Here is a 25,838-nt window from a genome sequence, read left to right as displayed (position 1 = left end):
GATTCAGCTACTTATTTGCATTTAGCCTTGTCCGTTCTGCCAGCTTCAAAGGCGAACAACAAAATTTAATCGCATTTGAATTGAAATTGCGTTTCATGTTTTGCGACCAGCCCATATTTGGCCCAATGGCTAATGATTGCGGCCAAAATTCTCAGTTGGCCGCTTGTTATTTGTCAATTGCCTGCGTTAATACTGTGTGTCGCTGGCAAAATGTTTAGATAGGGTGTGCTGGCATTGAAAATGTGTTTGCAACGGGCCAAAAATTGTCTTCACATAATAGATCCAATCGGTCTTCGATTATATGAGTATTTAGTTAAGTTGGACGCTGCTTTTTACTAGTCTTATGTTATTTACTTAAGCTGAAACAAATTTTTAACTGTTGCCTTACTATGCGATTCTCATGCATTCAAGAGGATCTTGCTGGCTTCTCTGCTTTCAAATCTAACTAACTTTGCTTTTTTATTGTTTATGTTTGTTTGTTTGCAAGTAAATAGAAGTATGTATTCTGATAGTGAATATTTGCTTACAGCTTGCCTCCAGCCTCCAATCAAGCTTTATTACTAGCTACAAACTTTTCTTTTCTGCCAGTAAATGTCTCAAATCCTATGCCAAATTGTTTTTTTATGCCACATCTTGCGGCTCTCTGGACAATCTAAAATTTATTGCTTACTCAGCAAATCAACTGGCTATTAAATTTGCTAAGCTCTGGCCCCTACGATCAGCTTTTAAACAGTCTTCTTTCTAATCCTGCGGCACTCATGTCCTTGCTCTTGTGTGTGTGTATGTGTGCGTGTGTCTGTGTGTTTTGACATAATTACACAAGTGCTAAAAATATCTACTCAACAACGCAACAATTGCATCAAAAGCCATAAAATTCCAAACAAACTGCGACGGCCAATCTAAACTTAGGCTGCTACGTGGCTGGTCACGCCAGGGGAGATGGGTTGGGTGGCTGAGGGGATGGGTGGAGGGGTGGACAGGCAACGGCACAGTGAGGCAGGTCATGGGCACAACCGACGTCAATTCCAAAAACACTCACAGCCACACTCACACACACCCACACACACTCACACGGATGCACGCAACGTTTAGACGCTAAATCAAACAGAGTTGCCACCTTCCAAAAAAAAAAAAAAAAACGGTTTGGCACGCGTCAAAAACAGCGACTAAAATCGCAGCCGCAGGCGACAAGCTGAACACTCACAACTAGGCGAGCAACGAGAGACATTCGCACACACACACACACACACACACACACACACACATACACATACAGCCACGCACACACACACATGCATATTGATCAGCTGACAACGAACAGCGAATGGACACGGCACATTGTCGAAGGGTGTTGAGGCGCCCTAAATGCTGACAATTGACATGCAAATCCAGGCAACAACCAGCAATTTGCCTGGCCAATATCAACAGTAGCAAAAACAACAACAACAACAACAATAACACCAACAACAACAACAACCAGGGTAGGGCTACGCTTACTTAGTTGCCTCGCCTTTATAAGACAGACAGACAAGTGCGAATGAGAGAGGGACAGAGAGCGAGAGAGGATGAGGATGAGGATGAGGGAGAGAGGAAGAGACAGAGTAGCATTGTTTTTATTGTTTTCATCTTCTTGCCCTGTTTTTTTTTTTTTGTTGCTTTTATTTTGTTTTTCATCTGAATCTCTGATAAGAATTTAATTACAATGCATACAATATACAAAATGTATACAAATGTATTAAGTACACGCACACACACACGTACACACACGCACTCTCACACACACCGCACACACACACACACACACGCACACAGACAAGATAGAACAGCACCCAGAACACGCACAGACAAGCCTCAGCACTCGTGTTCTGCACAGCAGCAGGTGGAGAAGGCAGAGGAAAAGTCGAGTCACACGAATCCGAAATACGCTTGCTATATGAAAACATAGAGCAGGAGAAAGTACAGATATCTACGACAAAAAGAAGATTTAATAGACATTCGTCTTGCGGCTTTCCAGATATGTGCGAATAGTGAAGAGCTCGTAAATACTAACTTTATTGAAAGTATCTTGAGGAACCGAATATTTTCCCATACAACAATTTATTTATCAACAGATTCTGCCTAAAGAGCTATATAAAATAGAACAACAAGATCTGGAAAACATTTGGATATATAGTAGTAAAGCTAGTATATGCCGAATCAGGTCAACATATTTTAATAGAAACTTTCACATACAAGAACTTAATTGTCGACTGATCGCTCCTTTGGCAGCATGCAAAATAAAATTCTATATCTTAGATATTTTTGTGTGCTTAATATATAGAGACATTGCGGAAGCAATTTATATCCAATTTTCTATATTTTCTATAAGTGGAAATGCTCTCACATTGCGAATTCCAATGTTCCATTGTCCTCAAAAGAGGTTTTTACCTTGAAAAGGAAATATTTGTAGCCACTAATTACATAAATTTTCCTCTTCCATTGTTGCCACCCATTATGATATTATCTGATATTCCGCCTGATTAGATGTGTAAATGTTCAATTGGTATTATTAGCGAGCTGTCAAACACAGGGAACGCAGGAATGGAACCTAAATTATATATTTAGGCATTTGATTGATTGGCCCAAAAGCCGTAAAGGTCCTTGAGCTGAGTGTTAGTCCCTTGTGCCCCGGTTTGCCTTGCATTTCTGCCTCTACTGCCACAGGGAATATATATGTATATTATATAGACTTACCTCTATGTAGGTATGGTATGTATATATATTTGTAAATACCACGTTACAGTTGTTTCTTTGCGGTATATCTTAATGCGAAATAATGATAACAAGAGCCTCTGTCATTGGCACAGGCCAACTCGCAGTCGCAGTCGCAGTCGCAGTCGCCGTTGCCGTCGAAGCGGGTTAGCTAGCACAAGCTATGCGACAATGTGGTCCAAAACAAACTGCACGCAGCTAAAACTCTACGCAATGCCAAAGGCAAAAGCACAAGCAAACGCAAAAGCAAAAGCAAGTGCAAAAGCAAGTGCAAAAGCAAATGCAAATTCAAATACAATCTCAAATGCGAAATCGAATGTGTAACGAAGTCAAGTGAAATGAAGTGAAATGAGTTCGTAGACGGAGAGCGCGCGGGGGGCAACAGTTCAGTTCGGTTCAGTACTGAGTCGACGGTTTGCCATGTTCATATCTTATTTGCACTGTGACAGCGACAACAACAGCAGCAACATCAGCAGCAGCAGCAGCAACAGCAACAGCAGCAGCAGCAGCAGCAGTAGCAGTAGCAGCAGCAGCAGCACTGCGAGCGTGGCGACGCCGACGTCCACGCCAGCGTCGACACCAACGTCGACGCCAACGTCAACGCCGCTGCTCAACATGGAGCGCTTGCTGCATGCGGTGCGCGAGGAATTCCATACAGAAGATGAGTACCTAGAGGAGGAAGCTGACGCCAGCAGCAGCAGCAGCAGCGTCGCGTTGACGTCAGCGTCGAATCAGCAGAGCGAACTCTTTGCCGCATCGCCTGCATGCACTGGGGCGATGGGTGCCGGCGCGGTTGGTGGGGGCGCGGCTGCGGCAACTATGCGGCGCTTTCGACGCTCCTCGATTGGCATGCAACGCAAGTCGGCATTTCGCCAAAGGAAACTCGACTCGCTAGGGGCGTGGCGGCGCAAGAGGTGAGTCCCAGCCGCTGCAAGGGGCGCCCTAATGGAAATGCGGGAAACCGGCAAAGAAAACGCCCCGCGCCAAAGAACAAAGAACAGCAGAGCCAAACAGCGCAAAATTAATAACAAATACTCAAATCTCATTTGTGAATGTACTCGTAAATATGCGAGTGTATCAAGTACTCACTCAAACACTCATTAGTAAATTTAATCACAACTATGCGAGGGCTGCTCCAAAACTAACCGAAAATCGACATTGAGAAGCTGCACGATATTCATTACGTTCAAAGTCTTTTGCTTATCAAATTAACATGATGTAAATTAATTAATTATAATTTTTTTTTTCTAAATGTTTACTGACTCAGTAAACAATCGATATCTATGATAGTGCTCCATGCCCGATATAATAATTGTAATTCTCAAAAAATGTCCGACATTTGATATATTATAAGAATATGATATAATATATACTTATGTATCATATATATAATCTCATGTCAAATCTACATTGTTCCATTCTTCCTTTAATATACGATATGCTCTTCTTCTCTTGCTCTTCCCATACGATATAGGCGCACGGCCTCTGCGAGCAATGCCCGTAGGCCGATACGCATTGTGCCGGACTGGACGGAGAATGCGGTGCAGGGCGAGCATTACTGGAAGCCCACCTCGGCCTCGGGTGATCTCTGTTGTCTCAACGAGGAGTGCATTGTAAGTACCATACACACACGCACACACTCACATTCACTGGGGCAGTTGGGATTTGGGTTTACGATATTGGACTGGGTTTTTTTGGGGTTTGCTTCTAATTCAATTACCGCGAGGAGCACAAAAAGCGAAAAGCGCCAAACAGAATGAAACTTCATGTAATCGTGTAATTTATTTATTGCGTGCTTGTCCGACATGTACGACTTCATATATACATATGTATATCTTGATATATATATAACTTGTTCATATGTATAATTTGCTGCACACGCAATCCGTCGAGGGACCGTGGCGGGGCCTGGGCAAATGGCTCATCTCTTTTACATCCAGAAACACAACGCTTGCTGTCAAAAGTTACAAGTAGTTTGTCATTAGGTGATGTAAACGTAAACTTTGGTACATTCAGCGGCGGCTGATTAACTAAATGAAAGTACGAATGTTGATTATCTGCATGTGTGGAAAGCCCCATCACGACATGCCTTCGATAAATTATATTGCTTGAAGAACATATATTATTGAAGCTACTGAAAAGGACGCCTGCCAATACTGGCTGCCAAAATTTGAGGAAATTTTACACACTGACAGAAAGCTTGCGGGAGGAGTGCGAGAGGGGGCTATAGATATCCACCTTACCAATACTTAAGCATTAAAAAAACATACAACAGTATAATGAAATAATGCAAGCGAAGCATAGTGTACAGTTGTGCTTGGTTAAGCTAGTCGCTCAGGTGAGCTTTATTTTTGCTAGTAGGGACAAAAAAGCGAAGTGAATTAGCTGTGAACTAGTTGGGAAAAAACTCGCTTAGAGCTTTGATATGCTTCGACAGCTGTTCTCACGACTATTAAAGCTTAAGTTAGATAGAGAAGAGCTTTAAGGGAGCTTTATTGTTGGCATTCAGTTGTCCTACCTTTCTCTTTTCAAGGTACTTGCAGCTTCTTTTAAGTATTTTCAAAACTGTTCTCACAACAATAAAAGCTGTTATAGGCAATATAGGAAGAGCTTTAAGTGAGCTTTATTGCTGTCGTTCAGTACGACACATGCTCCTATTTTTCGAAACCCTTGCTGCTTCTTTCAAGTAGTTTCAAAGCTTTTCTCACAGCGATAAAAGCTTCTTGCAAGCTTGTTACAAGTCAGATGGAGAGAGCTTTAAGGGAGGTTTATTGCTGTCCTTCAATACAATACGTGCCTTGCACCGTTTTTCAAGTGCCACCAAAGCTTGCTAAAGTGTGCGATAAGTTAGACAGGGAGAGCTTTAAGGGAGCTTTATTGTTGTCGTTAGCTACAACACGTGTCGCTGGGACCCTCCCTTTTGCAAGGCACGTGCAGCTTCTGTCATTTTGAATTAAAGCAACACGACAGGATTCTGCGTGTGACAGAGTGACAGACGTACAGGTTGAGTGGAAAATAATTGCAAAAGTTTATTTCAAGACAAGTAGCTAGAAAGCTGCTCAATGACCCAGTGGGCGGCTGTCAGCTCAGTTGGCCAACTGGCCAATTGAATGAGACAAACTGCGTTTATGCGTTTCTAATGTACACACCTTTCCCCTGGCCCCTCATCCACCGTTCGCCATCCTTCATCCTCCATCGTTCGTGCTCTGTGTGGCTGTCTGATTGCGTTTGTGAACTTGCAGAAGAGCGGACAGCGCATGAAGTGCTCGGCTTGTCAGCTGATTGCACATCAGAATTGCATTCCAATAGTGAATGAAAAGACCCAGCTAGCGTGTAAGCCAACCTATCGGGATGTGGGAATCAGGCAGTACCGTGAACAGACTACCACCCACCACCATTGGGTGCACCGCAAGCTGGAGAAGGGCAAGTGCAAGCACTGCGGCAAGGTGAGTAGCACATGTTGTAACAGCCGATTGTATGCGATTTTCTTACTCATCCCCCCAACCCCAACCCCAACCCAACTCCAACTTCTCTTGTTGCAGGCGGTGCAGAGTAAGCTCTTTGGATCGAAGGAAATTGTCGCCCTATCCTGTGCATGGTGCCACGAGATTTACCATAATAGGGAGTCGTGCTTCAATCCGGCCAAGATTGGCGAGGAATGCCGCCTGGGTGAGTACAGACATTCAGACATTGTCCTTATCGATGCCCGTTCAGGCTCCGTCCCATTGTCCATTCCCCATTCTCCATTCTCCATTCTCCATTGTGCTCTCTCTGATTAATTACGTGACGCGAATGCAAATAAATTGCGGCCCGTTAACTTAATTAAAATTTGTGCATTAAAGCAGCCAAACCCCCTACCCTACCCTACCCTACCCGACCCTTCCCCTGCCCGTTAACCCCAGACGACCCAGGCCCATTCGGCCACAAGGTAGCCGGCGACACACCTCTCGACCCTTTCAACTCATACTCATTACCATTGCCCGCTCGCTCACAGTCCCATTGTCTTCATTTACAACAGCCACTAGTAGTTGTCTTCTTTTTTTTTCATTTGTGTGAGCTATACCCTAACTGTAGGGTATATTAGCCTTCAATTGCCAAGTATTTTGAAAGAGAAACTGTTTGAATTTAACAAGTCAGTCAATCATTAATATTAATCGTTTCAAAGTTAATTAAAAAACGATAATATCTAAATGAGTTTGAATTCTTGTTTGACTTATTAATTTAATAAAATTAATATCTGGTTATGTTTGAGTTCATTTTTGTAAAGTTAATTCAAATATAATCAATTCTAAGTATCCGAATTTCACCTTGATTCATAAATATTCAATGCAATAAATTTTGCGTTGAAATTGAATTTATTCTATTTTATTTTTTATACATATTTTATTATTATTTTTTATGTTGGCCTAAATCATTTTTCTTTACACAAAAAATTACAATGCGAATGCGAATACAAAATTCATTTTGCTTATTCAATTTCTTTCATATTAAAAGCGATTTTATTTTTTCATTTATTTTACATAAAAAAAGAGCATACATAAGTTTTGCTTCTCTCATTAAGTTTATTTATATTTATTTATTTTTCTTACTCTTTTTCTTTTCCGGGAATCTGGCCTGACCCAAAGAGCATTTCCCCTTTGGTCAATCTCTTTTCCACTCTGGCGTCTACTCGTTTCGCATCTGTCTTCGCTTTTGGGTCAAGTTTTAAGGTCATTAGCATTTGTTTCGCGGAATCGACAATTTGTCAAGTTCCTGGTCCCGGCACAAAGTCAATAGTGGAGCCCAGTACGTGGCCGCTGAGACTTTGGCAAGTGCTCGTGACGTCACAGCGGACCGTAATTAGGAAACGGGCCGTCGCTTGATTTTGACTTATTTAATTGAAATGCAAAACACACACACACACACACACACACACACACACATACACACAGGGGCACAGCAGCCTATAGTTTCGAAAAATGAAATCAGGCTGATTGGAGAGTTGAATTGCCTGCGGCCTCCATTGATGGCCAGTTAGGGAAATATTTAAAGCAAATCGACAATTTTACAGTCTTTATTTAATGTAATTGAAAAGCGCAGCGAAAACTGCACAAAAACCGGGAACAAAACCCGATGTGATGGGTTTTTCTTTTGTTCGCTCAAAAGCAATTTGCATATTGGCGCTTTGGCATAACGTTTCTATTAATTGCGCCCAAATAGAGTTTTTGGGGCTCTAAATGAAAAGAATAGGATAAAAAAGATTAAAAGTTATGTGCATTTTTAAATATATAATATGATAATAAATTACAGAAAAATAATATATTAAAAATATGAACTAGGATAGTTCTCGTCGAGAATCAGACATATTGTGCTGCTTCTTCCCTATGAGAAATGCGTTCTTAAATAACTTCCGTGTTTATTGTCCGATTTACTTGAATGTGCAAAAATATGACATTCGAATGTGAGTGCCCGAAAATTTTGAATCTATATGAAGGGACTACATACTGAAATAGTTGTTTCTAGCTATCACAAGCTTCAAGATATGTTAAAAAAATATAGTATTTCAATATCGATTTCGTGTCTCTAGCTATTCTAGTCCGTGCCAGCTCGATCGACTCATACATATATTTTAAGTAGACAGCGAAGACTTCTTCTGCCTCTTACACCTATTTGCCGGGCAACCTCTTTAGACCTCTTGAAGCCAATTAGAATGTTAGCCACGTTGGGGCTATTGCTCGTTGTCTTAAGAGCTCAAATGTCGAGTCTGGTGTCGCACTGGAAATGTGCCTCATAATGAATGTTTTGAAGCGCATTTTGCATTTTTCCATTTTGGTGGTCATCTTCAGCTGTTAGCATCGAGCTGCCAAAACTTGCAGAGGCCAGATAAACGTCTTCTGCGGACTGCTCTGGATGTGGCTGCAACAAAAGGCGAAGAGGGGGCAGCTGTTGTCGGAGCTCTGACTGTGCATGGCTGAGGCTGTAAATGCTGTTTATAAAGTATCTCAATGAGCGTCTTGTTAACACACTCTCCAGCATCGCATTACACACAGGCGACACACACGCACACACGCACACACACAACGGCAGTGGGACAATGAGGATGCCACAGGACAACGAAATAAAGCGCAAAATACAATTACAGGCGGCCATTCGTAAGGCCTCGAGCCCCCTTAACCGCACCCCACACACCCCACACACCCTACACACGACACCCACACACACACCCACACACACCTCTGCTGGCTGCTATTGCAGTGCGTAGCTCAGGTTTTCTTCTGGCTCTGTTTTGCTGCCGCCTTTGGCCTGTCTGCAAGTCCTGGCCTGGCTAACCGCCTGCCCGTCTGGCTGTCCTGTGCCTCTTCGGCACATCGCTCGCTTCTGTTGTGGTATTCATAATTGCGCCTTGACTTGGGCAACGAAGGACCTTGGTATGTCGACTCGGTGCATGGCAGCATGCGGCTTCATCTCAATTTCTTTTGTTTGTCAGTGGCTCGTGACTGACTTCTGGCATATTTTCTATGCTATTAACTTGTATTTGTTGTTGTTGTTGTTGTTGTTGTTGTTGTTACTGTTGTTGCTCTTGGTGGTCCGGCTTGTGATTGCTTTGCAGGTGGCAAGTGGAATTTGCTGCTCCTTGGCATTTCTGGCCGGCCGCAGACGAGCTCTCAATTAGCTGTCCTGGAAACGAGTTGGTCAGCTGCCAATGTTGACACGCATCTTAAACGCAATTCGACCATTTATGAGCATTACACCCGCACCCATCCCTCTCTCTCTCCCCCCCCCCCCTCTCTCTCTCTCTCTCTGTCTCTCTCTCTGTCTATTCCAATCTAACATTTTGTGCTTGCAGGCAACTATGCGCCCATCATCGTGCCCCCTTCATGGATTGTCAAGCTACCGAATAAGGGCAACTTCAAGTCCTCGATACGTGTGAGCAACAAGACCAGCTCGGCTGGCGGTGCGGCCGGCGGTGGGGCTGGTCCTGGCGCTGGTGGCAAGAGCAAGAAGCACACCCAGAAACGCCAGAAGGGCAAGGAGGAGAAAAAGGAGTTGCGCTCCTTTATTGTGAAGCCCATTCCATCGCCGGATGTAATACCGGTTATTGTCTTTATCAATCCAAAATCTGGTGGCAATCAGGGCGTCAAGCTATTGGGCAAGTTCCAGCATCTGCTCAATCCGCGCCAGGTATTCGATCTGACACAAGGTGGTCCCAAAATGGGGTAAGTGTTGCCCTTAAATGGCTAGAGAATAAACATATTTCAAATGCTTGCCAAAACAGTTTATTCAAATTCAAATATGCCAATAGTTGTCACAAGATGAACTAGTTCATATAGTTTTTAGTTCTGCACAGTTATTTGTGGCATAGAACTAGTTTAAAAGCTGACTCCGCAAGGTCAACTAGTTCATTTAACATACTTAGTTTGTAGACATGGATATATCTTATTAGCAGAGCTTTCAAACAGCTAAAATTGTTCACGGATTTAGTTCGGTAAACATTAAAAAGCAGCTGAACCAGATAATAATAATTGACATCCAGTTGAACCAGCTCATATTTGCAGAAAAAGAACAACAGTAAATTGTGGAACTAGTTCGGGAAATTCTTTTAGCTTTATATAATCGAATCTCTTCCTATGATTCTCCCAATTTGCAGTCTGGAAATGTACCGCAAGGCTCCGAATTTACGTGTGTTGGCCTGCGGCGGCGATGGCACCGTCGGTTGGGTGCTATCCGTGCTGGATCAAATCCATCCACCGCTGATGCCGGTGCCGGCGGTGGGCGTCTTGCCACTGGGCACCGGCAATGATCTCGCCCGATCGCTCGGCTGGGGCGGCGTAAGTATAGTTAATGGACTACAATTGCGATCTCGGATTTATTTGTGGCTGCATTCTTTCTGTATCTGCTGCAGGGCTATACGGATGAGCCAATTGGCAAGATACTGCGTGAGATTGGCATGTCGCAGTGCGTCCTAATGGATCGCTGGAGTGTCAAGGTGACGCCCAACGAGGATGCGACCGATGATCATGTGGATCGCAGCCAGTCGAATGTGCCGCTGAACGTGATCAACAATTACTTCAGCTTTGGCGTAGATGCGCACATTGCGCTTGAATTCCATGAGGCACGCGAGGCTCATCCGGAGCGCTTTAATTCACGGCTACGCAACAAGATGTACTACGGCCAGATGGGCGGCAAGGATCTGATTCTGCGCCAATATCGCAATCTCTCGCAGTGGGTGACCCTCGAGTGCGATGGCCAAGATTATACAAGCAAGCTACGCGATGCCGGCTGCCATGCTGTGCTCTTTCTGAACATACCCAGGTGAGCCCTCTCCCTCTCCCTCTCGCTCTCGCTCTCTCTTGCTCCTTCAATAGATTGCTAACACTTACCATCCACAGCTATGGCGGCGGCACACATCCCTGGAACGACTCTTTTGGCCAGACTAAGCCCAACATTGATGACGGACTCATGGAGGTCGTGGGCCTGACCACCTATCAGCTGCCCATGCTACAGGCCGGCATGCACGGCACCTGCATCTGCCAGTGCCGCAAGGCCCGCATCATCACCAGACGTACCCTTCCCATGCAAGTCGATGGCGAGGCCTGCCGGGTCCAGCCATCCATCATTGAGATCGAGCTGCTCAACCAGGCGCTTATGTTGTCCAAGCGCAAGCACGGACGCGGAGATGTCCAGTGAGTATGGTTTTCCCAAGTGCCTGAACTCCAACCCAACCTAACCCAAGCCACTGAACACACACCCGCAGCTCAACTGACCAAAAGCCGCTCAAATACAGCGAGTTTAACTCTTACAGCAAATTTGACAGCGATTTTTTGATGATGCAGTTGTAGACGATTCATGCAGTCAATCTATCCAAAAAACAAAAAAACAAAAAAAACTAACAAAAATATATGCGCTTTTCGGTTGAGAATGGAAAGGATTTAGAATCAAGAACTTCGATCGGGATACTAAATACGCAATCGTTGATCTAAATGCGGACCAGTCGAATTGAGACATACCCTAGAATTGATACAACTGCCTTTATTAGTTGCTTCGTTCGCTGTGATACTTGACAAGCCGATCGATCCTTCAGTTAAATAATTATTCCAGAGATCTTCCGTTCCTGATTAAATTACACTTACCAAATGGCTGGAACACTTCCAAATTTGTTTGTTCGACGAGTTTTACCATTATAAAGCAAGAAGGCCAAGCTCGAGCGTACTTCGAAAAAAAGAAATTTAATTTTTGTTCTACGAATTTCAGTTGTAGTTACAAATATATGTGAATTCGCATGTGAAATGGGAAGTGGTTTCCATCCGTTGCTTAAGTCAGAGGTTATCGGCCATCGATCAAGCCCAAATCCGCTTGATGGTTAAATTCAGCAAAAAACAAAAAAAAAATAAATGGAATTTAAATGAATTTGAATCTCTCTTAATCTCATCATCTCGCGCAACATCTTCGACGGATCGTCGACGGATCGTCGACGGATCTTCTGCTAATTTGCTAACTAATCACAAATAAAAACCGTAGCCGTTCTCTCTATATTTTTCCGTCCTTCCAAATCTCTCTCCATCTCTCCCACTATCTTTCCGATCGAGCTGAAAACTGCAAACTGAAAAAAGAACCCTCCCCACCGTAGCGAGTGTCTTGACTTTATATTTTGTATTTGTATTTCTCGTGCGAACAGAGTCAATCCGCTGGAGAAGATGCAGCTGGGAATTTTAAGGGTAACCATGCAGCAATACGAGCAACACCACTACGACAAGGAAATGCTACGCAAGCTGGCCAACAAGCTGGGACACATTGAGATCGACTCTCAGTGCGATTTAGAGCATGTGCGCAGCATGCTGAATGCCAAGTTTGAGGAGTCCATATCGTATCCGAAGGTCTCGCAGGACTGGTGCTTCATTGACTGTAAGTTGGTGGCATGCCACGCCAGCTGCCGTTGCTGCAGCTGCTGCCAACTAACCCACTTGCCACTCCATCCAATCCATCCACAGCGTGCACTGCTGAGCATTACTTTCGCATTGATCGGGCCCAGGAGCACTTGCACTACATCTGTGACATTGCCATCGACGAGCTGTATATATTGGATCACGAGGCGGCCACCATGCCGCAGACACCGGATCAGGAGCGCTCGTTCGCGGCATTTTCGCAGCGTCAGGCGCAAAACGAACGGCGACAGCAGGATGAGGCACAGGCAGATGGACAGGCAGATGGACAGGGAAACGGCACCGGCACCGGCACCGGCTCCGGCGGCACGGGTAGGCTTCTGTTAGCTGGGTGTTGGCACCGCTCGGCGCAATTAACGTCGCCGGCCACCGAGCTGCCGCTGCAGCAGCGTCTGCAGCTCTACCAGCAGCAGGTGGCCCAGCAGCTGCCCTATATAGATAGGCGCATGTTTTGTCACCTGCATTATCGCAAGAAGCGCTTTGAGCTTTAAGCGAAGTTTGGTCGTGTCCATATCCAGCCTAATCTCCACTCCTTACCCAAACACATCCCGCAACCAGGCCAATCTTTCAGTGTTTGTCAACGTTCTTTTCTTTTCATTTTCATTTTCATTTTCGTTTCCGTTTCCGTTTGGTGTTTTTAGCATTTATTATTTTCGCATGTTTAACAACTAACTGATACACACACACACACACCCACACACACACACAAACACACACACACACACACACACACACACACACACACACACACACACACACACACACACACACACACACACACACACACACACACACACACACACACTTGTTAAGTGCTCACGTTGAGGCGGGAGCGAATACAGCTTAGTCCTTGCCACGCCCACATGTAAGTAAAGCCTCCAATATGAGTATTTTGTATATATGTATATGTATGTATATATATGGTATATAATCGCCGCTTACGTTAACAGTTACTCGTAACAGCGACAAGGGCTAAACCGTATTCCGTTCTCGTCCAAAACCCACACCAACCAATCAACCAATCAATCAATCAGCCAATCAACCAATCAACCAATCAACCAATCAGCCAAAACTCAATTCCAAACAACACACAAATTCAGACCACGCAGTGTTCAAATTGCAATCCAAAACACAGCGACGGGTAGGTTTGCCTCAGTGGTTAAGCAGTTAAACACTGATTAACTAATTAACCGATTAACTAATTAACCGATTAAATTAATAAGCCTTTATTGTTTTTTTATTTCGTTATCGTTTTATTTGTGCATTTATTTACTGCTTACTTTAAAAACAACTTCATGCAAATGGCGTACTAACAATTTGTTAAACTCTCTTAAACCAACACGCACTCACACAAACACACACACACACACACAAACAAAGATGAGGACTTGCAAATTGGCAACAAGTCCATTAAAGTGATCAAGTGGAAGAGGTAAAGCCGCAACAACAACAACAACAATAACAGCTTGCTTCCCAGCAAAAACAAACTCATTTCACATGTGACGAAATCCGAAAAGCTGCAAATAGACAATCGAAAGCTGCTTGCTATGTCACTGCATAGTTCAGCAGTCTGGCAACGCTCGCTCGCTCGCTCGCTCTCGCACCTAATAAAGCTCTTTGCTTGCATAACAACAACCAACAAATTGGCTGTCTCGCTCTCACTCACCGACTCACCATCGCACTCTATTCTTTCGCTTTCACACTCTCTGGCCGCATCTCTCTTTTCTCTCTCTATCTGTTTATTTATTAACTAAACTATTTGTTTTGCTTCTGTTGTTGTTCAATGCATGCAGCTGCAAAGATCGTTTATTCAGTTTTAACGAAGATGTTTTTGGTTATGGATTCAGGTACTCAGGTGTATAATAGCCTATCACTCTAACACTATCACACTGTCTCTGTCTATCTCTTTATATATATAACTGTCTATCTCTATCTATCGCTCTCTCTCTCTCTCGCGCTCACTGTTACAGAGATCGCGACCATTTTAGTTTTATAAGGCAAATGGAACTTGTCGAATCAAAACTGATGCTTGAACTTTTCTTTTTATTTCTCTACTTTTCTATGCACACACACACATCTATCTATGCACATTTACACACACACACACATACACACACACACACACGCACAAATAACAGCCCTATACTGGAGCAAACTTCCGATGCCATACTACTAGCGGCCCAGAGCGGCGATCTGAATATGGTAGCTTTAACTTTTCAGTTTATATTTTTCTTCTATGATATATATGTATATATTTTATCTGATTTTTTTTGTTTTTTATTATGTTCATGTGCGACAAGCGCGCTTTGTAGTTCTGTGTAAAAGAAAGGCTAGCTTTCTCGCTCTGTTGCCGTTTTGTCTGATGTCTCTCGCTCTCGCTCTCGCTCTCGCCCCCTCTCACTCTCTTTCGCACTCTCGTTTTGCTCATGCTGTATGCGTGCTTATTCTTTGCAGCTACGTGCACTACATGAACAAGGATACTCATTACAATCAGTGAACAAGAGCGGGCAGACGGCGCTGCACTTTGCGTGCAAATACAACCATAAGGACATTGTTAAATATATCATCTCATGTACCACACGCCGGGTCATCAACATGGCGGACATGGAGCGGTATGCAGAAACACTCGCTCTCTCTATCTCTCTCTCTTTGATTACAACTCTATCTCCTCTCTCTCTCTCTCTCTCTCTCTCTCGTGTCGCTCTCTCGCGTAGCGGTCAGACAGCTTTGCACATTGCCGCAGAGCAAAATCGCCGCGACATTTGCGTCATGTTGGTGGCATCTGGCGCCAATTTACAGGCACGCGACGCCGGCGGCAACACGGCCATGATGGTGGCATTCAACAAGAATGCCAACGAAATGGCCACCTATTTGGAAAGTAAGCTGCGCACAACATCCGATCAGCGGCTGTTCCATCAATATTAACACCAATGCCACGTAGCCAGCCGCCAAATTCCATTTAGTGCTCGCGTAGAACATCATCATCTTAATTCCCAGCTGCAGAAACATGTCCCAATTCCTTGTGGTTACTTATCTAATGCGCACGATTTTCCCCCCATTGCTGCCAACAAATGGAAATTGTCTGCTCCAACCAAAAACTGATTCAACTGAAATACCTGCTACGACAACTCAACCAACAATTAATACTAAACTGAACAAAACAACTCAACGTGACTATAAAACATTCCAATTCCAAATGCGACATATGAAACTTATCCAAGGTCAAGAACGTTTCATGCATTTGGAGCTGCAAACCAGAATTTAAAGCCAAAATCAATTGAAACCAACATTGAAAACAACAACAACTATAACAGGAAAAAAACAACAAGAAAAACAGCATAATTTGCAAAATTAGTTATAAAGACAAAAAATGTTGCCTACTTAAGGGCGCGCAGAATTAAGCTTCATATTTTGGAGTTTTTGTCGCTAGATTCTTGCTATATTTTCAGCATAGATATATGCTATATATATATACATATACATATTTATATATATGTATATATAGAGACATATATATACATATATATATGTGCATATATATATATATGCATATATCTATATATATGTATATATATATACATATATATATATGTATATGCATATGTATGCATATATATATCTATATATATGTCTCTATATACTTATATATATGCTTAATCTTTTTTGTGTCTATGGCAGATAATGGCAAAATGCATAGCTGCATTGTAAACTAAAAACAAAATGAATTCAAAATATAATTAATTTTAAATTTAAGCAAAATGAAAAAATACAATTACCAATCTCAACACAATAAGGCGTTGCTTCAGCAGTTAAGTGACAATTTATTTATGCAAAACTCAAAAACAATTAGATGCACTCATACACACACCACACACACACACACTCTAAACACACACACACACAATCAGCTCACAGACTGTTGCGTGTTTTCAAAAAATATTGTTTTAAATTCTTTGGCAAACAAAATTAAAAGATGATTAAATTGTGATATATAAATTTAATTATACTAATCCCTACAACAAAAACACAAACACACACACACACACACACACACAAACAACTGAAAACTTGATTAATTTATTGGACTTGAACAAAATGCAAAATGGGCCACGCGGCGTATGATTGATATATTATGATATTAGCCAAGGCATTTGCTGAACATACAAATACCAGAAATAAACACAACAACTACAGCAACAACAGCAACAACAACAGCAACAACAGCAACAACAAGAACAAGAAAAGCATACATATTTACCTATGTAGATTATATAGAAGCACATACCTATACGTATATTACAATATATATATATATATAGAGTTTTTTTTTGGAAATTAAAATCGAGTTAAGTGCATAAACAAAAACAAAATAAAAATATGACAATGTTGAAAAACTGTTGTAAATTGCAAATTAAGCCAAAAGCAGCGCAGCAGCAGCAGCAGATGCTATGAATAGTTATATGCAGACAGGCATAAAGTATACTAAATATAATTATCCAATATATGAATATGTCTCACACACAGGTATACACACTCACACACACATAGTGCCCCATGCGCACACTCAATTAAAGCTATGCACAACCCAGAAAAAGTTCCGTATCTTCAAGTCTTTCGGTTCTCTGGCTATACAACTCTTCTCCTCACATCCTCTCACTCTCTTAATATATTATATATATATATATATATACAACACAAATATATATATGTATATATATATGTATATACATCTCGATGTGTTTCAAAACCAATCTAAGACTTTCACAGAGACTTAAGCGCCCGTCCTCACCCGCCCAACCCTCAGGCTTTATAGAGCCCAACAACCCTACGATCAAAGCAAAACAACAACAAAAAACAAGAACAAAAAGAAACTAATACCTATAGATATACCTATACATACAAATATATATATATCTATATATATAAATATATATTGTATGTATACATATGAGTATTTATTAAGACTATTGGGAACTCTAAGCGAGTTTATAACACAACTAACTACCACAATAACAACAACAAAAAGAATAACAGCAACAACTACAGCAACAACTACAACAACAACTTTAACTACAACAGCAATAAGAACAATGAACAACAGGAATAGCAAATTATATACATATATATAAATATATAGAGAACTATATCTATAAGAAAATATACATAAACACATATATATATATATATAAATAAATATATATATGTATACATATATATATTTATATATATATACAGCTAAACTATTTTATCAAATTAAAAATGAGACACATTTAAATAATAAATATTCTAACAAAACTTATTGATTCAAAGTTAAAACTTATCTAATCGAAACAACTCTAATTGTATGTCACATATACAAATGTGTATATATAGACATACATATACATATACATATATATAATTAGCCTAGTTGAGATAGTTTTTTTTTCATTAGATCACATTTGAATAGTGCTTTTAACTGTAAACGCGCTAAAGTCAATTACGTTGCAAAATTTTGCAACCCAATTGGTTAAAGATATTGTGAAAACAATAACATAAACAATAACACACAAAAAGAAACCTAAACAAAAACAACACAACACAAAGAACAAGAAGAAAATCTCACTATTGAACATAAGACAACGTAATTAATTAAGCAGATCAAAACCTTAACTACTCTTAACTATTGTAAACCGTACTCATAAACAAATACATTATGTCATTTGAATCATATATCTAAATTAACGCCAAGCACGCTGCAAAAACTCACGCTGTCGTTCGACCTACTTGGCTCTGGGCTCGGGCATTTTGTTGGGCTGCGAACGACAGCGTTTGTTTTTGCCAGTGACTTATGTTTTGGATTTCATGCATACATTTAGAAACACTCTATAAACATATAAATATACAAATTTATAATACAATATATATATATATATATGTGTGTATATATATATATATATATATATATATATTTATGCATGGCATTCGAAGTGCGATTTCTCTGTAGGGCAATGTGTGACAGCGCTTTGGGGCATGCAGCTTAACGCCCCGCAGACGTGCGCCCGAAGTCTGCCACGAATTGTGTCGCATCAGATGCCAATGCAATGAAGAACAACAACAACAGCAACTACACAACATTTAGTTGGCAAATGAAAATCTAGCGGAAAACAACACGATTCGTTTGCTAATTAGACACACGCAGAAAATATATATATATATATACATATATAAACACACACACATATAGATATATATAGATCATCTAAGCATTAGAACAAAACTCAAATAAATTAAGAATTCCAACACATTTTTTTTAATTTATTAATTTTTATTTTGGTTTTGCATAATCAAATGTAATTGAGAAACTTTCCGCTTTGCTATCGCTTAACAATCTGATCAAATATTGAAATTGTAGTTTGAGGATTATTGAGAAGAACAAGTGCAATGTGAACAGTGTTGCCAAGCGTTACAAAAAATGTAGAGCAACGCTCTGTAAGTGGGTTAAATATACACCTGTTCGGAGAACAACCGGGTCCAAGACAAACTAAGGAATATATTTTCGTGTATTTTGTACAAATAACAAAGCAAGTCACAAACATATGACATCACAAACTTATTTTGACTACATCCAATGCCTTGACAACTCTAAAAACACACACAAAGACACACAGACACACTCACACACACACACACACAGGTACATTCACATATTTACCACAGATCCAGCACGCATATAACCTGATGAATGTTCTACATTTAAGCAAATATATAAATTGTTATGCATATATGTGTGTAGAAGCGGGCAATACATACCCACTATCAAACAAACACTCACACTCATATATATATATATATATATATATATATATATATACTTATAACTATATAGATGCTAGACACATGCATATATGGCATATTTACAAATATATATATATATATATTTTTTTCTATGCATATAAGGGAATTGTTGAACAAATGGAAAACAACATGAAACGCAAGTCTTATGAAAACCTAGAAACTAAGGCAACAGAAATTGTAAAGGAAGTATCTGCAACAACAAGAACAACAGCAGCAGCAACAACTATACCATTTATTGGTTTGTGAAGAAGAAGAAGAAAACTTATATATACTATATAGCTACATATGTATGTGTGGATACTAACAAACAAGTATTGCGTCTAGTTTATACCCAATTCTAACTCTAATTTATTTATTTATTCTTTAAGAAAGGAAAGAAAAAGTAGAGAAGATGAAGAAGAAGAAAAGAACAAACACATACACGCCATCACACACACACAGCACTACACACATACACTGAGAGAATAAATATGGTTTATTTTCAAAAAAAAAATTTCAATTTTTTAAAGCATGTTTTCGATTTCAGTGTGTACAAATTGGATTTTCTTTAATATTTTTTGTTCTTCCATGATCTATTTGAATTTCGTATTATCTTTCAGAATTTATTTTCAGTTTGTTTTCAGCTTGATTGAAACGAAAGACAACGGTTTTTGTTTAAAACATCTACTATTTACTTTAAAATTAATTGAAATGAATGATAAAAGTATAAACTTACGCAAGTCTGAAAGTATTTCTATCGAAGAGTTCTAAACTGCTTAACTGTAAATTGTATATAACTAAAGAATGTACTTAACTACACACATATATATACATATACATATATATATATATATATATATATGTTTATATATACATCGATAATACACAGACATAATATATATACACAATAATAATGAACTACATATAATATATAATACAAGAAAAATATATAAAAAGATATATACATATAAAGCTATATTACTATATGTATACACTTATATACTATATAAATGGTTAAAAATTTTTTGGTAGCTCTTAAGTTAAACATTTAACAGACAAACGCAAAAACGAAAACATCTAAGTACGATATGCACTGCAAGCACTGAGGAATTTGATTCAATTTTACTTAAGATAAACGAAAAGAGAAATTGAAGTAGCATTAAAATTTAAATTTAAATTTAAATTATGGCATTACGATTACAAATTGACAACTAAAAAAAAAAGTAAAAATTAATTTTTTGAACGATTTCGAGAACCAACTGAATGAAAGAAAGCGGCTGAAAATGTTAGACCAAAAACAACATCAAATGGCAATGGGCAAGTTGCGAATGAGCCAGCATACATGCAAACACTTACTGATGTACAGATGTACAGATGTTCAGATGTACAAATGTTAAGATCTACAGATGTAAGGATGTATGTATGTATGTTACACAGAACGGATTTGTTATGCAGCACGTGGCTAAGGCCAAATACAAATGTTACTGGCACACACTTTAACACACACACACACACGACACTCACACACACACACGACACTCACACACACACGACACTCACACACATATATACTCCGTATTAAAGTAGTTTCTTGAGCTTCAGCTGCATTCAAGCGGTATTTATTAGATGTTGCGCGCGTTCACACACACACACACACACACACACACTCGCGTTCTTATCGTATTGTATCTCCGGCATATTATTAGCAAAATATATTCAAAAAAAAAAAATAAAACACACAAAAAAACTCAATAGTTAATTAACTACAACTCAAAATTAGCAAGCTTAACTTAATTAAAGTTCAATTTTTTGCCCAGACGCTAGCTACATTTTCAACAAAACCTCTTATCGTCTTCTATTCAAAAAGAAAGTTATATTATATTATAAATAAATGCAATATGTATGGAAAACTTATTCACAATATTTGACAGCAAAAAAATATCATCAATAACAAAATGCTAATCAATTAATTTTCGGACACTCTACTATAAATAAAATAAATTTTTTTTTTGGTATTTCAAACTCACAGCAAACCGTTTTCTCAATTTGTCTTTTGGGCTGGTTTATAATATTAAGCTAATACATAATCTGTGAGAATGTGATCTGATCTTGGATCTTATATGACTATGTTTGAATGTGAAATGTGAAAAGCAGCTGAGATATTTTCTGTCTCACAGTTTCTTTCACATAATGAGCTAATCAGATTATCTTAATTTAATAATGTGTTAGATTTCCTTCAAAAGATTCGAGCTTTAGATTTCGTAGCGAGTAAACTTGATGAAAACTGTCTTGCAGATCTATTAGTCAAATAGTTTTAAAACAAACTGGAATATTCTTTATCTTTGATGCACTTTGTCTATATATGTAGATAGGTGTTATTAATTATAAACCACAAGCTAAGATAGTAGGAAAACAAGCTTATAATACAATTTATACGGAGTTTTGTTTGGCACGAAGAAGAGAGAGCAGAGAGTAAGATAGAGAGAGAGAGAGAGAGAGAGAGAGAGAGAGAGAGAGAGAGAGACAGAGAGACAGAGAGAGCTCCAACAAAATTCGTATATTCTAGCTTAAATTATTTCTAGTTTTGCATATCCCATATTAAATAATATTAATATATGCATACTCTATAGAAAAGTCCATTGATAAGCGCTTTAATTGCGCCGTTTTTACCAGACAAAGATTCAAAGTCTGGTTATCAGCTCATCAGCTGATATGCGAAGCACGCCCCAAAGTAGCCGCTGCTAAGGCCGCAAAGGTGCTACCCGCAGGTGCTTGAACTAAGCCCACCTGAGGTTTGTGCCTGTATTGGTACAATTGATGGGTAGATAGCTAGATAGGCGACTCGATAAATGATTGGAACTGCTCGAGCATTATTAAGTTATTTCTGTTATCGCTAGCCAAGACCATGGCGCACTATAAAAAGGCCCAAAGCGCGGCACAGTCCAAGGAGATAGCATTTGCAGACCCCAACATGAAGTTCACATTATTTGCCCTGTTCGCAGCCGTCTGCGTGCTCAGTGTAAGTATTTGGCCAGGTTTCAAGCGAATGGGTGAGCTTGAGGATTAACGATTCGTTTGCTCCAAACAGGTAAATGCTGGCACCTGGCAACCGTTGATGATGGCGCCGGACACAGGCGTGCAGTACGAGCCCAGCGATTTCGCTGATATCGACGGGGAGACCTTCGATCCGGAGGTGTTCGGCATCTTCTCGGCCACGTGGTGGGCCATAAAGGCGGCCCTGCGCAGCGTCAAGGGCTTCAACTGCATAATCAAGTGGGTTGTGGGCATCAAGGGCAGCGCTCTGCAGTACAATGCCGATATCATTGCCTGCGGCGTCGATGCCAGCCAGGATGTGACCAATCTGATCAATGCCAACCAGAAAATCATCAGCACCGCCAACAACATCATCAACCTGAAGTCGAACATTTGCGCCAGCACCGAGGAGCCCGAGCAGCAGAAGATCACCAACAGCTGTGCCGTCAAGACTTTGGCCCAGGTCTTCAGCCTGTACAGACAGGTGAAGAAAGCCATCGCCCTGGCCAAGAAGATACCCCAGACTGGCCCCAGTGCCATCACCTGTGTCACCAATGCCACCAGCAACCTGACCAGCTACTACACACAGTTCCCCGCCAACATAAAGACCTGCTCCAAGCTGACCAGCTCGTAGGCAGCCCGCGCTCTGGCCATATTTAACCATGTCTCTTTTTTCTCCATTATATACCCATAAGAGAAGCAAATAAAAATGCATAAGTCAATTGGGTTTGGGCATTTGATAAGGCTTTGAATCGTTTGGCTATTAAGTTAACGATAACAACTGCACAGCTGCAAACGCTTAGTTCCCTTTGGGAACTGATAAAAAATAATAGAGCTCTTGAGCTGAGAAATGTTCTTGTGCATATCGTAAATCCAGAAGCTTTTTTAACGATATAGAAAAGCCGTTGATCTTGCATTTTTTGCAGTCTATAACTTATTTTTTATTACTAGCGAGTGTTGGCCGGCCTTGCCCGCGCACGTGCGTTAATCACCAATCTGTCAGCCAGTCAGAGCTAACTATTTTAGGTATATTTAGTTTATATGTATTCAATTATTATTATATGGTTTTTATTAGCTTTAGCTCAATCTACTCTCCACAACATAACCGGGAATTCGAGTACGCAAACTAATTTGCCAGCCCATCCATTAAACGATGTCAAATACAATAATTCTATAAAAGAAATCGGACAAAACAGTTTTAATAGCATTATCTATGTTTATACAAATGTATGTTTGTCTGTCCGTATGTGTGTATATGTGTAATTCATATGTGTATAGTTTGCCATACCAAACGTAGACCAAGTTGGCCTTCCGCTGCAATGCAAATGAAAACAATTGTATTTTGGAATATTGCCCTACTATGCGATTCTCATAGTATGTTGTGTATGTATGTATGAGTGGATTTATGTATGTCTGCATGTAAGCATGTGTGTGTGTTTGAAGGTATGTTTTATTTCAATATAAATATGTTAGTATGTGAGAATGTAAGTATGTAAGTATTTCAGTATGTTAGTGTGTAGGTATGTAAGTATGTAAGTAGGTAATTATTCAAGTAATCAAGCATGTATTTATGTAAGTATGCATTTATTTTTATTATGTATGTGTGTGCTATGTTGCGTGTTTGTTGTATGTTTTTTATGTATGTGTGTATGTGTTTATGTATGTCTGCAAGTATGTTTGTTTGTATGTATACCCCATTCGCTTCGATTGAAAAAACGTAAAGTTGCTCTTGTATTTCATTTATTTACTCATATTGTAAACAAATTTTTTGGTACTTTTGTTTTTAAGTATATATGTTTTTTATAATTTTGAGCTATGTTTACATTTGATCGACGCAAGTGTTGATATTGGGCAAGAAATTGTTAAAGCTGTTCTTGACATCGTTTGTTGCATCGAGAAAGCAGGAGCTGGTGTCGGAGGGCAGCTTGGCGATCTGCTTCAGGGTGGTGTTGATCTTTCTGGTGAGCTTCATGACAGCCTTGAACAGCTGCCAGAAACACTTCTTGGAGGACATCTGGCTGGAATCGGGATCATCGGTGGTGCACAGCTTGCTGTTCAGATTGATGATATCGTTGCAGATGGAGATTATGGTCTTGCAGGAATTGACAATGGCGGCCACATCCTTGGGCACGGCTGTGCCGCATGCATCAATACCATCCACATAGTTGGTGGCCGCGCTCAACACCTCAATGACCTCCTTTATGGTGCAGTTGACGCCGCGCACTGTTTTCAGCACCTTCTTGAGGGCCTTGCGCACCGATCTGATGAAGCCGAACTCCTCCACATCCATATAATCGCCATCCAGCTGATCAATCAGTGCATCCAAATCCACATCCTCGAAGTTGATTGAATCGTCAACCGTTGCCTTGGCCTAAAAGAAAGCAATTTGTGTGTATTTACTTTTGTTCCAATTTGCCATCGCTAGTTGTTTACTTACGTTCGAGCTGATCAGGCAGCTGGCCGAAACGAGCAGCAAAAGACAGAGTGTAATGGTTCTCATAGTGTTTGGCTATCTGAACTGTGGTTGCAGAATGATCGACTGGACTGACGGCTCTTCATTTTTATAAAGATTGCCCTCTTGGCCCTATCGCTGTGAAGTGCTCACGCGTGAAGTGGTTCCACTGTTTGCCCCGATTTATCTATGGCCATTTGTATACCTATAAATATTTCGTATACTATATATCTGTTTATACTAACTTGAAACAGTTAGTCTCTTATCAATAGAACATTGCATATACGTACGGACTAGCCGTCTTAATTAATCACTTAAAGTCTGCCAAATTAATAAATATCAATTGGGTACAAATTTAATTTGAAACCGATCCAAAGTGTGCTCTCATATATCAATAATGGACAATTGACTTTATCATGACTAAGTTTTCGCAAACTAAATAAAATAGATACTCTTAGTAAATGCTTGCAATCATTTGGCTGAGAAACCTTATAATTATTCCAAATACATCTTTCGTCAAGCTTTCTATGGAAAGCATTTATTTCAAGAGCCAGCTTCGAAAGGTAACGCAAGAATGTTTTAGTTTTGAATTTATAATTTGTTGATATTACGGGTAAAATAAGTTTGACTGTGGCATGGTATACCTCTTTGAACTCGTTCGAAGCCCGACATTGGAAAACAACATAACTCTGCCGTGGATACATCCGACGATCTAAGAGCAAGGGGTAACATCACAAATTTGTCAAAAATCGGGTGGATCCTGATCCTGAATGGAATCCCGCCCAATAAAAGTTCGAGCAATTTTAATATGTATAGTTTTATTTTAATCATATATTGAGCCAAGTATAAAAACAAATAACAATGAT

General features: G+C 40.2%; 3 protein-coding genes across 12 annotated transcripts in view; 2 read left to right on the top strand and 1 right to left on the bottom strand.

The window, feature by feature from the left end:
- Positions 1-16,120, top strand: part of LOC135428532 (eye-specific diacylglycerol kinase-like) — a 35,891-nt gene extending 19,771 nt beyond the window's left edge. The window contains exons 3-17 of one of the 10 annotated variants that reach the window (XM_064682584.1): positions 4,226-4,364; positions 5,994-6,197; positions 6,294-6,420; positions 9,578-9,947; positions 10,379-10,559; positions 10,634-11,043; positions 11,121-11,414; positions 12,407-12,633; positions 12,720-12,983; positions 14,052-14,103; positions 14,465-14,518; positions 14,810-14,873; positions 15,126-15,283; positions 15,386-15,549; positions 15,893-16,119. In XM_064682584.1, the coding sequence (XP_064538654.1) occupies positions 4,226-4,364; positions 5,994-6,197; positions 6,294-6,420; positions 9,578-9,947; positions 10,379-10,559; positions 10,634-11,043; positions 11,121-11,414; positions 12,407-12,633; positions 12,720-12,983; positions 14,052-14,103; positions 14,465-14,518; positions 14,810-14,873; positions 15,126-15,283; positions 15,386-15,549; positions 15,893-15,936 (2,752 nt within the window). In that variant the 3' untranslated portion in view covers positions 15,937-16,119. Of the gene's footprint in view, positions 1-3,246; positions 3,666-4,225; positions 4,365-5,993; positions 6,198-6,293; positions 6,421-9,577; positions 9,948-10,378; positions 10,560-10,633; positions 11,044-11,120; positions 11,415-11,485; positions 11,866-12,406; positions 12,634-12,719; positions 13,476-14,051; positions 14,104-14,464; positions 14,519-14,809; positions 14,874-15,125; positions 15,284-15,385 lie in introns of those variants that run through there. The other 9 variants (XM_064682589.1, XM_064682583.1, XM_064682585.1 and 6 more) reach the window with 9 other exon arrangements.
- A 6,244-nt stretch (positions 16,121-22,364) lies between these two features.
- On the top strand, positions 22,365-23,242 carry LOC135428379 (uncharacterized). The gene is made up of 2 exons (XM_064682342.1): positions 22,365-22,506; positions 22,576-23,242. Exons 1-2 carry the CDS (start codon positions 22,393-22,395, stop codon positions 23,152-23,154), a joined length of 693 nt encoding a protein of 230 aa, XP_064538412.1. The 5' UTR covers positions 22,365-22,392; the 3' UTR covers positions 23,155-23,242.
- Positions 23,243-24,243: 1,001 nt separating this feature from the next.
- LOC135428375 (uncharacterized) lies at positions 24,244-25,088 on the bottom strand. The gene is made up of 2 exons (XM_064682332.1): positions 24,958-25,088; positions 24,244-24,891 (listed from the first exon to the last, which is right to left on the bottom strand). The coding sequence occupies exons 1-2, from the start codon at positions 25,018-25,020 to the stop codon at positions 24,340-24,342; spliced, it is 615 nt and encodes a 204-aa protein (XP_064538402.1). The 5' UTR covers positions 25,021-25,088; the 3' UTR covers positions 24,244-24,339.
- Positions 25,089-25,838: the final 750 nt, after the last annotated feature.

The sequence above is a fragment of the Drosophila montana genome, unplaced genomic scaffold (assembly GCF_035044405.1).
Source record: "Drosophila montana isolate Dmon_TW-CO22-7 unplaced genomic scaffold, ASM3504440v1 contig_2481_1, whole genome shotgun sequence".
Classification (NCBI taxonomy): Eukaryota; Metazoa; Arthropoda; class Insecta; order Diptera; family Drosophilidae; genus Drosophila; species Drosophila montana.
Note: the sequence above shows the minus strand (reverse complement) of the source record. Positions and strands in the feature narration are given on the sequence as shown.